Consider the following 12,740-nt stretch of genomic DNA (forward strand, 5'->3'; position numbering starts at 1 on the left):
TGGGAGGTGTCAATAAAATTTGCTAGACAGAAAACAACATGGTAGTTTACATTTCACTTCGCCTAAGAGAGATTTGATTTAAGCCAGAAATATAGTTTATTTCAAGTAAGTAACTTAAACAATTTTTAATGAGAATTTGTTACCTTTATTGGACCATGGCTTAGAATAATAATTTTTTCTAAAGCTGGAATATGTAGTTGTAGAACCACGCTCAAATATAGGATCATTTTCCTCAACAACACAGGGGCCTTTTGTCCTTAAAACTTCTACAGTTAAACTGAAAGAAACACATTTTCAAACAGAGTCAAAATAAAAACAAGTAAAAAGACAAATAGTAGATGAGATTTAAACAGCTATACTTTAGAAGTATACTATGCATTTGAACAAAAATGACAATAATATGTATTTGAAATACATAGATATTCAGACATACATACTTACCGACTAACGAATTGTTATTTATAATGTGATTACCAAGAAGTATAAATAAGTACCAATCTGTTTTCAAAATCCACAATAATAATATAAAATTGAGAAAATAACTTTGGGGCAACTAAGCTAGGCATGGTAGCACACACCTGTAATTCCAACAACTCAGTAATCTAAAGTAAAAGGATCACTACTTCGAGGCCAGCAATTTAGTGAGATCCTATTCCAATATAAAATAACTAGGGATATATCCCATGGCAGAGTAACCCTGGATTCAATCTCCAATATCAGAGAAGGAAAAAAATAAAAAAGGCTAGCTATAGGGTCACATACCTGTAATCCCAATGGCTTGGGAGGCCGAGTTAAAAACTAGCTTCAGCAACTTAGCAATGCCCAAGCAATTTAGCAAGACAATATCTCAAAAGAAAAAAATAAAAAGGGCTGGGGATATGGCTCAGTATTTTTGAGGCACCTAAAAAATATTTTTTGTTGCCTTCTGTATGCCTCTTATAGGCTATACATATTTATTATGCTAGGCATTATGAGAATATTGATAAATACAAGCATTTTATATTTTACATGCGTGCAAACAAAGCAGTTAAATACATTTTTAACTCTTTATCAACCAGTAAACTCACCATCACAAACTAATGGAAAAAAGCAAACAAAATTATTACTATTATTACTAGCACTATTACATTCATGTTTCATCAACATAGTTTTTTTTTTAGATAATCCACTCCTTTTTTTTTTTTACTATTATTAGTATTTTTTACTTATAGATGGATAAAATACCTTTATTTTATCTGTTTATTTTTATATGATGTCAGGGATGGAACCCAAGGCCTCACACATGCTGGGCAAGTGTTCTACCACTGAGCCGATACCCTGGCTCCATCATCATCATAGTTTTATTATTGGTGTTTTTTGGTTGGGGTTTTGTTTTGGTTTGTTTTTTTTTTAAAGTAGTGGGGATTAAATCTGGGATGCTTTACTACTGAGCTACATTTCGAGCCATTTTTTCCCCCACACTTTTTCACTGGTGCATTATAGCTATACATAATGATGAGATTTGTTGTTACATATTCACACATGCATACTCTGGTCCTTTTTATTTTTTTTTTTAATTTTTTTTTTTATTTATTTATTTTTAAGTTTTCAGCAGACACAACATCTTTGTATGTGGTGCTCAGGATCGAACCCGGGCCGCACATACGCCAGGCGAGCGCGCTACCGCTTGAGCCACATCCCCAGCCCCCTTTTTATTTTTTTAAATTTTTTTAAAATTTTTTTTCAGAGGGTACTCAGTATTGAACTCAGAGGCACTCAACCCCTGAGCCACATCCCCAGCCCTATTTTGTATTTTATTTGGACAGGGTCTCGCTGAGTGGATTAGGGCCTCACTAATTTGCTGAGGCTGGTTTTGATCCTCTTGACTCAGCCTCCCAAGCTGCTGGGGCTTTTTTACTTTTTTTTTTTTTTTTTTTTTGGTACTGGGGATTGAACTCAGGGGCACTCAACCACTGAGGCACATCCCCAGCCCTATTTTGTATTTTATTTCAAGACAGGGTCTTACTGAGTTGGTTAGTGACTTACCATTGCTGAGGCTGGCTTTGAATTCACGATCCTCCTGTCTCAGCCTCCTGAGATGCTGGGATTACAAGCATGCACCTAGGAGCATGGCTGGGCCTTTTTATTTTTTGAGACAGGGTCTCACTAAGTTACTGAGGTTGGGTTCAAACTTGTGATCCTCCTGCCTTAGTTTCCAGAGTTGCTGGGATTACGAAAACCATCACACCACCCAAATTTAAATGCTATAAAATTTTTTACTAAACCAAAAGCAATAATGCAAGCCTATAATTTCAGCTATTTGGGAAACTGAAACAGGAAGATGCAAGTTCACAGTCAGCCTCAGCAACTTAACAAAGCCCTATACAACTAAGCAAGACCCTGTTTCAAAAATAAAAAGGACTGGGAACATAGCTCAGTGGTAGATATACTGCATTCAATCCCCAGTACCAAAAACAATAAAAAATTTAAAAAGAGCTCAGTGGTAGAAGGTATCTGGGTTAAATTCCCAGCACCGGGGAGAGGGAAAAAAATTATTTTTATTAATTAGGCAAGAAACTTTTCATTTTTTCATATTTACTAACTTATTAATATAGCATATCCTCTTTAAAAAATACACTTTAGAAAGAAAACTGAATCCTGCAATGCCAAACTGAGAAATTTAATTTTATAACTGTGAAAGTGGAGAGTAAACAAAATCTCACCTTAAGAAAACTCCCAAAATGTCAAACCTGTCTCATTGTATATCCATTATTTATCATCGTACACCAGAATATGGTATTAATTAATTACACGAAAACTTGAATACTGACTTCAAGATTAAGTTAATTCTAGAAATCTATTCTCAGTGGAGAACAGCATATAATTAGTTTAGCAGCTCAGCTCAATTACCAGTAAGGTTAGTAAAACAATGGTGTTAAGACTAATGTATGACAGAACAACAGTATCAACTCATACAAAACACATAAAAATTGCTAAAAATGACCTGGGCAGGGTGCACATGCCTATAATCCCAGCTACTGAGCAAGCTGGGGCAGGAGGATTCCGAGTTTGAGGTCAACCTGAGCAATTTAGAAGGCCCTCCTCTCAAAACAAAAGAAACAAACAAAAAAAGCTACAAGTTTTGAATTAATGTAACCCACTTTTCTGATTATAGCATTCAGGATATAAGTATAAACACTGCGGTATAAGTGATAATGACAGATTCAGAAATAGGATCCCTCTCCTTAAATAAAGCATGCTTTTTCTGGTGAAACCACAACAAATCTCTTTAACTTACCTTTCTTCATCCAAAATAATAGAACCATCCTCTGCCACTTTTACTCGAGGAACCAGCAATGGCCCATCATCAGTCTCTTCTTGCATTTCTTCATTATCTTCAACATCAAGCGTGCTCTTATTTTCCTGCCTACTAAATGTAAAGATAAGTTAATTCACATAGCTTAGAGAAGTATTTCCTGGGACAGAAGTGTGACTCAGTAGTAGTACACATGCTTAGCAGGCCCAGGGCTCTGGGTTTAATTCCCAGCAACAAAATTAAATACATTAATTGATTAATTAAAGAGAAATAAATGCTCATCTTTTCAACTTCAACACAGTATTAACACAAACCATCCGGTTATTATGGAATTAACAATAATAATCCTTACAGTTACTTAGCACTTGGTTCCAGAACATTTAATTAACTCTTTAGTATTTTCATACTCACTTAAGCCTTAGAGAAAATAGAAAACTTACGCTCTAAATTACACAACAGTAAGGACAGTAAGGATAGAACAAAAAGCCAAATAGGCTTTTTTTTTTAGAAAGCTATGTGTATGTATATATATTTATTAGATTTTAATTTTAGCTGATATAGAAAAACATGAAAATTGTACATATTAATGGGGTACCATCTACATGATGTTTCAATATGTGTATATGCAATGTCTAAATCAGGTTAAACAAAAACATTTATCATTTCTTTATGTTGAAAAATTTCAAATCCTTCTAGGCAAGTGTGGTAGGTGGCATATGCTTATAATCCCATCTACTCAGGAGGCTCAGATAGAAGGATGAAGAGTTCAAGGCCAGCCAGGGCAACATGGCAAAACCTTATCTCAAAAAAAAAAAGAATCCTTCTTAAAGCTTTTTGAAATATACAGTACATGACTATTAGTTATCTATAGCTACCCTACTGTGCAATAGCACACCAGATTATCTTCCTTCTAACTTTTAGTTTTTCAAATAACGATTCCAAATTCCACACACTTTCCAATCTACTACACTGTTGGATATGTTTTATTGAAGTCAACATAAATTATAAACCTGTGAAGCATAAACTATTTTTAAAGCTTCAGAAATGTGCTTTAAAACATTATGCATCCTAGGCAAAATAATAAGCTTACTTAATCCTTGAAGTGATAGCTCTGAAACTGTTTCTGCTAAATTTCAACAATCCTTCACTTTAAAATATACAGCTACTTGGGCTGGGAGGTAGCTCAGTAGCAGAGTGCTTGGCATAACATGTGATTAGGCCTTGAGTTTGATCCTCAGCCCCACAAAAAAAAAAAAGAAAGAAAGAAAGAAAAAAAGAAAATACAAATAACTTCCTAAAAAGGTCTTTTGGTAGAATTTCTTCAGAATAAACTAACATGATAGTTTTGAATGTAAAAAGCATAGGGAGCTTGTGCTTATACAGACTACATATAGTGTCATCAAAACTAAACCTATTGACAGGCATGGTAGCACACTCCTGTAATCCTAGCAGCTTGGGAGGCTGAGACAGGAAGATCACTAGTTCAAAGCTAGCCTTAGCAAAAGCAAGGCACTAAGCAATTCAGTAAGACCCTGTCTCTAAATAAAATACAAAATAGGAATGGGGATGTGGCTCAATGGTCAAGTGCTCCTGAGTTCAATCCCTAGTACAAAAAAAAAAAAAAAAAAATCAAACTAAACCTACTGCAGGACAGTATATATAGCATGCTAACTTTGATGTATAAAAAAAAATTTTAAAAGGGGCTGGGGATGTGGCTCAAGCGGTAGCGCGTTCGCCTGGCATGCGTGCGGCCCAGGTTCAATCCTCAGAACCACATACAAACAAAGATGTTGTGTCCGCCGAAAACTAAAAAATAAATATTAAAAAAAAAAATAAAAGAAAAAGAAGCTAGGCTTCATCAGAGGTAGAAGAATTTTTACAATATTCACTTTTGTTCCTTTTGAGTTCTGTATCATGGAAAAATTATTTTTCTAAAACAACAATAAAAAAAGCTTTCTTATTCTAACAGCTTTAACTTAACATCATAATACTGGTCAGTTATATGTGCATAACTGACCAGTTATATATGTATTACATAAATAGTGTGGGATTTTCAAGCTCATTTAAATAAAAGTTACTTTTATTCATAGGTGAGTCTATTTTAAAAATTCAAACAAGGCTAGTAGTATAGTTCAGTAGCAAAGCATCTGCCCAGAACACACATGGCCCTGGGTTCCATCCCCTGCACCACAAAAAATAAATACAAAGATCCAGTCAAGCCAAGCATAGGAAGGCTGAGGGAGGAGTATCACAAGTTTGAGGCCAACTTCAGCAACTTAGCAAGGTCCTAAGCAACTCAGCAAGACCCTATCTCAAAATAAAAAACAAAAAGGGCTGGAGCCAGGCATGGTGATGCACATCTATAATCCCAGCATCTCGGGAAGCTGAGGTGGGAGGATTTCAAGTTTAAGGCTAGCCTCAGCGATTTAGCAAGCCCCTAAGCAACTTAGGGAGACCCTATCTCAAAATAAAAATTTAAAAAGGGCTGGGGATTTAGCCCAGTAGTAAAGTGCCCCTGGGTTCAATCATTTCTTTTTAAAAAAGGGGCTGGTTCAATCATTTCTTTTTAAAAAACTTTCCTTTAGAGAACTTTCTCTAGTTTTGTATTAACTGCTTATTTAATTAGAAGACTGAAAAGAAAAATCTCGACACAGACCTCAAAATCATTTCATTTTATTGAAAAGATATTCCCATAATAGAATACATTCAAAAAAGAATAAGATGGAATACTTACTCTCTTGACTGGATGGGAGTCAATGACTTTTCAGTTTTCTTTTCTTGCTCTAGTGAAGAACTATTAAACACAAATAACAATACTTTTTAATGACTGAATTTGTCTTGCCAATTCTATCTGTAAGCAAGAAGAAAATTAACTTCTATGTGTTTTTTCAAAGATATAACAAACCATAGTACTTCATTAATAATGGCACAGTTTAACAATTTTTCAGTCACAGCTGGGGTTTTAGCTCAGTGTGTATTTAGTATGCTTAAATCCCTGAGTTCAATCCTCAACACAGAAAACAGGAAAGGGAAAAGAAGGGAAATTAAGAAAAGGGAAAGAGGGAGGAACGGAGGGAGGAAGAAAATTTTTCAGTCAAAAATTTGTAATCAAGTACAAATAATCTGTTAGGTTCATGCTTTTAGTAATTCCTGATTCCTTAATAAAGGGAGGCTCCCAATCCCAAGATGTAAAAATACCTACATAGCTTGTCTTCAATGTGTGTATGTCAAGCAACTCAAAATCTAGGTTTCCGGCCCTTCCTTCAACTGGGTCAAACACCTGGTGAACCCCAAAAGGTCCTACTAAAAAATATGCTACCTCTATCAGCTAAACTATCAACAACAATGACCAGATTTATTTAGAAGACTTCTGTCCCCAACCCCAACCAAGACTTTGAAGCCTTATTCTTGAAAGATTTGCTAATCAAACTACCATTGAATTTAATCACGATGTACTGCTTAAAATCTTAGATAGCTCCTTTAGATTAGGTTATAGTACCTAATAAAGAGAAATTGCAACCTTGATTATAGAAAAGTTGCCTAACTGGTTTTACTACATCCTGTTAATTAATATAACAAAGGAAACTTATTTTTCATATCATCAATAAAAAGTATCATTTGCCATCCCCAGAAAACAGTTAATTGCAATCACAGCTGGGGGTATAGCTCAGCAGTATATACAAGCAAGGCCCTGGATTCAATCCCCACACAAGGAAAGGGGAGGGGAAGGGAAGGGTGTCTTCTTTGTCATTATTTATACATTCAAAGATTTTTCAGATTTAACTTCAACTACTTTGATTTCTTTTCTTTTATATATCAGAAAACTTTCTTTTAGGATCTTTACTCTTATGGTTGAGATACAGAGTTTTTATATAGATTTTTCCCAGCATGAGGGGAGGGGAGGGGAGGAAAGAAATAAAACAGGCAAGAGGTATGGGACTATAATCCCAGTGACTCTAAAGGCTGACACAGGAGGATATCAAGTTCAAGGCCAACATGGGCAACTTTTCCAAGACCCTGTCTCCAAACAAAAAAAAGGGTTGGGGATGTAGCTCAGTGATGCTTAAGTGTGAAGTCGAGAGTTCAATCTCCAGTGCCACAAAAAGAAAAAAGATCACTAATAGTTATCATAAAATCTTCAGTCACAGTATAACATATGTGCTACAAATTTTTTCAACATGCTTTTAGAAAACAAGAAACTATACTCTAAATGTGGTACTTAAATCACTACAGAGAAACTAAAACAAATAAATTTTACTTACGTCATTGGATTATTATCTGGCAGGTAATATATGAAGTCTCTCATAGTCATTTTTGAACGATCTGGTGGCCTCTGACTTTCATTTATAGCATATTTGTTTTTCCATTGTTTCTATATATACAAACACACAGATCCACTTTTATTTTATATAAATATAGAAGAATTTCAAATGTACTATAGTCAAATATATGGACCACTATTACATTCATTCCAAGAGTTTTAATATTATTCCTATTCTGATTATATCTAATTTTAGGGAAAAAATTATGAGCTGAATATTAAAAAATTGTAGCACATTACCCATAATAGTTTTTTTTTAAAATCTAAAGTGATTGGGACTGGATGAAAGTTCAATGTACAAAATCCTGCTCACTGGAGCTGGGTGTAGCTTTGCAGTAGAATGCTTGCCTATCTATCATGCATGAGGCCCTGGATTCAATCTCTAGTACAGAGGGGAAAAAAAAAAATGCTGACATTTGGTGGACACTTAATATTTTCAACAGAATTTTTTTTTTTTAAAGATGGGGTCTCACTGTGATGCCCAGGTTGGACTCAAACTCACAATCCTCCCACCTCGGCCTTCCAAATAGCTGGGATTACAGGCATGCACCACCATACCAGCACTTACTATTTTCTAGACTTAAGTTTAAATATGTTTCACATGTATTAATTTATTTAATGTTCACAATGAGGTAGATGCTATTATTGGTCCTATTTTACAGATGAGGAAATAGACATAGAAAGATCAATTAAACTGCCCAACATCACATAGCTAAGACTTAAAGCCTAAGTATCTAACTCCAGAGCCAGCATGCTTCACCACTATTACCATGTCCTTCCAAGGGGAAAAAAAAAAAATTAGTTTTCAAGATTATAAAGAACATGGACTCTACTATATGCATTGCACAAATATTTCCCATTTGTAATTTTCCACACAGAAAATTACCAATTCATATTGCTCAACCATGTTTATCTTAATTCAAATACCTTTGTCTTAACAAAAATAAATATACAGCATGTCACATGGATATCTTTATATGAAAAATCCGATTCAAGGTTTATTTTACAAATATGCCTATGTATCTATATATATGTTCTTATAAAACTTTTACTTGTTGCCCTCACTAAAAACAAAGAGGAATGATACTGGCCAAATTATGTTGTACATATATAGATATATAACAAATCCCATCATTACATACAACTATAATGCACCAATAAAAAAAAACAGAAAAAAATAAAAAACATAATTAAATGAAGTACATAAAAATTTTTATTAGTTGACTATGAAGTTCAACATACTTCTCAATCATCTATTAACAAAGGGAGATGTTATTTTGGTTTTGCTACAGACGCATAAGGGATGTTATTTTGGTTTTACTAGAGATGCTTATTTTTCTTCCAAATGATGCCATACTAACCTAAAAACAGAAATCTACCAAGCAACATTGAAATTGGGATTTTCCTCCCTTACCTTCTCTTTTCTCAATTCTTCTTTTAACATTTCCCTCAGTTTCTGGGCTTTATATATTCGGTATCTGTCTGAGCATGGCTGTTTCTCTTTTGTTGGAATGGGGTTTGGCTGTGGAGCATCTTGATTAACTGTAGATAAGGGATGAGACTGTGAAGGAACACTGACACTAGGCTTAACCAAACCAGAAGTACTTGATATTCGCTTTCTTCTCTGTGAAACGGTGGAGGACAATTTGCTGGATTCTTCAACATTATTTTCACCACCAATCTTCTCATCACTGTTGAAATTTAAAAGAGAGAAAAAGAGAGAGAAAGAAAGAAAAGAAAAACGAACACCATGAATCTTCTTTCGTATGTCCTAGTTTTAAAACCTAGTCTGATAAAAATCCAAAACACTAAAGTCTCATTATTAAAAAAAGATTGGCAGCCATTATGAAGTCAAACAACAACAAGTGCTGGCAAGGATGTGGGGAAAAGGGTACACTTGTTCATTGTTGGTGGGACTGCAAATTGGTGCAGCCAATTTGGAAAGCAGTATGGAGATTTCTTGGAAAGCTGGGAATGGAACCACCATTTGACCCAGCTATTCCCCTTCTCGGTCTATTCCCTAAAGACCTAAAAAGAGCATGCTACAGGGACACTGCTATATCGATGTTCATAGCAGCACAATTCACAATAGCAAGACTGTGGAACCAACCTAGATGCCCTTCAAGAGACGAATGGATAAAAAAAAACGTGGCATTTATACACAATGGAGTATTACTCTGCATTTAAAAAATGACAAAATCATAGAATTTGCAGGGAAATGGATGGCATTAGAGCAGATGATGCTAAGTGAAGCTAGCCAATCCCTAAAAAACAAATGCCAAATGTCTTCTTTGATATAAGGAGAGTAAGAACAGAGTAGGGAGGAAGAGCATGAGAAGAAGATTAACATTAAACAGGGATGAGAGGTGGGAGGGAAAAGGAGAGAGAAGGGAAATTGCATGGAAATGGAAGGAGACCCTCAGGGTTATATAAAATTACATACAAGAGGAAGTGAGGGGAAAGGGAAAAATAATACAAGGGGGAGAAATGAATTACAGTAGAGGGGGTAGAGAGAGAAGAGGGGAGGGGAGGGGAGGGGAGGGGGGATAGTAGAGGATAGGAAAGGCAGCAGAATACAACAGACACTAGTATGGCAATATGTAAATCAATGGAAGTGTAACTGATGTGATTCTGCAATCTGTATACGGGGTAAAAATGGGAGTTCATAACCCACTTGAATCAAAGTGTGAAATATGATATATCAAGAACTAATGTAATGTTTTGAACAACCAACAATAATTTAAAAAAAAGAATTAATGGGGGTCTAGGGGTACAATTCAGTGGTAGAGAATGTGCAAGACCCTGGGTTCACATTAGCATGTCCAATGACTTAAGATTTATGCTGATTACTATAAGTTTTGTTTAAAATCTTTTTAACTTATATAAATTCTAATGAATACTGTTAATCTTTTCAAATATTATGTACCTAAGCTCAGCAGACAACATAATTATATGCTAGTTTCCTCAAAGCAAACAAAAACCTAAGTTTTTACAGAACAAACTTAATCAACCTACTTTGAATAACTGAGGGTTTTGTTTTAAGACTTAACTTTTTTGTTTTATGTTTCTGTTTTACAGATGATGCTGGGATGGAACCCAAGGCCTCGTGCATGGCAGACAGAGGTTTCTTTTCAAATACAGTCTATACATCACTTTGACATCTCCCTAAATTGGTCTAAATTATTGGCACTATATCAACATGAGATCAGTCAAAGCAAATACACAAAACTTCAAACTTATAAAATATTTGTATTGCAGTATTTGAAGACATACTACATTTAACCTCATTAGCCAAACCAAATTCCTTTTTTGTTAGGTTTTTTTTTTTTTTGTACCAGAAATTGAACCCAGGGGTGCTTAACCACTGAGCCACACATCTCTGGTCCTTTTTATGTTTTTGAGACAGAATCTCATTAAGTTGCTTATTGCCTTGCTAAGTTGCTGAATCTGGCCTTGAACTTGCAATCCTTCTGCCTCAGCCTCCTGAGCTGCTAGGATTACAGGTGTATGCCACTTCACCAGACTCAAACCAAATGCTATTTGAAGCAGGAATCATTTATTCTTTTTCAGGTACAACTCTACTTACACAGCCGAAATATTCAGTCACTTCAAAATACATATTAGATATGATACAGATAAGACATAAATAATTCAAGAATGGCCTAAAAACAAATCAAATCAAGAAAAGAGAACAGGGTGAAAGTTGGATAGAATGAATAACTTCTAATATACTATAACACAGTCAGGTGATAATACAATTGTAGGGTTAATAACAAATAATTTTATATCTCAAAATAGCTAGTAGAAAGAATTTGAAATGTTCCAAAGACAAAGAAACACTTTTGAAGTAATGGATACACCAATTTCCCTGATCTGATCATTACACATTGTATACATGTACTGAAACATCACACTGTACCCTATAAATATGTACAATTATTATGTAACGGGACTGGGGATGTGGCTCAAGCAGTAGCGCGCTCGCCTGCCATGCATGCGGCCTGGGTTCGATCCTCAGCACCACATACCAACAATGATGTTGTGTCTGCCGAGAACTAAAAAATAAATATTAAAAATTCTCTCTCTCTCTCCTCTCTCACTCTCTCTTTAAAAAAAAATAAAAAAACAATTATTATGTAACAATTGTCTTAATATTAAAAAGAAAAAAGGGGCCAGGAATGTAGCTCATTGGTAAGAGTGCTTGCCCCAGCATATGTGAGGCCCTGGTCTTGATCCCCACAACCACAAAATAAGAGAAGAAAAAAACAAAAAACTTTTTTCATATTTTATAATTGGTTTTTATATAAAAATGCAAAATGCCTTAACCTATGGAATAACCTTTCCAGAAAGTTTCCAGTTTAAATTCTTATCTCAGGCTGAAGAGGTAACTGGTAGCAGAGTGCCTGCCCAGCATGTTCAAGGACCTGGTGCCCACTCCCAACTGCTGCCCACTCCCCCCCAAAAATCTTATCTCAGCCCTTATAGAAATGATATATGCATGATGTGCATTTTGCCCAACTATGTTGAATGCATAATGGCAGAATATACACCCTATCAATTTTTGCATCTAGCAAAAACGCCCACACACAAAAAAATGCAGTTCAAAAACAAAATATACTCCTTAATTTAAATTCTAAGAAATCAATTAAATACTCTAGAGCATGAATGTCTCAGGACTACAGTCTGAGACATATAACAATAATTTATTAAACTATTAATCATCATGCATTCCTACACTGTTAATCAAATCTCTCAAAACTTAATATTAATTTAGCAGTAAGAGGTATTGTATCTCCATTTTAAGGAGAAATTTTAAATCAGATTCATGTAAAAAAAAACTTGGAAATAACTGAGCATCAATGAACTATCAAAATAACTAGCACCAGCTTACTAGAATAAGTTGTGCTCCCACAAAAGAAAATGTTCACCTTTTTGTCACAATATAAACAAAATTTGTACCAACTCACTGGCACTTAACAGGGCTGGTTTTTTACTGTTTCCTCCTACATACAATATAAAAACAGAGACCACCTTATAAACCTGGCAGGTTTTTAATTTAATTACTTTCCACTGTCACCCTTTCTAAAAACTAAGAACTTTGGCCAGTGCCTGGGCACACCTGCA

The 12,740-nt window shown here is 35.0% G+C and overlaps 1 protein-coding gene across 10 annotated transcripts in view; it reads right to left on the reverse strand.

Annotated features, from left to right (window-relative positions):
- The window catches only part of Bdp1 (BDP1 general transcription factor IIIB subunit), a 100,797-nt gene that overhangs the window by 86,810 nt on the left and 1,247 nt on the right, over nucleotides 1-12,740 (reverse strand). For 5 of the 10 annotated variants that reach the window (XM_078043939.1, XM_078043921.1, XM_078043930.1 and 2 more), the window contains exons 2-6: nucleotides 9,031-9,307; nucleotides 7,558-7,667; nucleotides 6,030-6,089; nucleotides 3,278-3,409; nucleotides 144-277 (exon numbers count right to left, since the gene is read on the reverse strand). In XM_078043939.1, the coding sequence (XP_077900065.1) occupies nucleotides 144-277; nucleotides 3,278-3,409; nucleotides 6,030-6,089; nucleotides 7,558-7,667; nucleotides 9,031-9,307 (713 nt within the window). Of the gene's footprint in view, nucleotides 1-143; nucleotides 278-3,277; nucleotides 3,410-6,029; nucleotides 6,090-7,557; nucleotides 7,668-9,030; nucleotides 9,308-12,740 lie in introns of those variants that run through there. The other 5 variants (XM_078043926.1, XM_078043948.1, XM_078043955.1 and 2 more) reach the window with 5 other exon arrangements.

The sequence above is a fragment of the Ictidomys tridecemlineatus genome, chromosome 1, assembly GCF_052094955.1.
Source record: "Ictidomys tridecemlineatus isolate mIctTri1 chromosome 1, mIctTri1.hap1, whole genome shotgun sequence".
NCBI lineage: Eukaryota > Metazoa > Chordata > Mammalia > Rodentia > Sciuridae > Ictidomys > Ictidomys tridecemlineatus.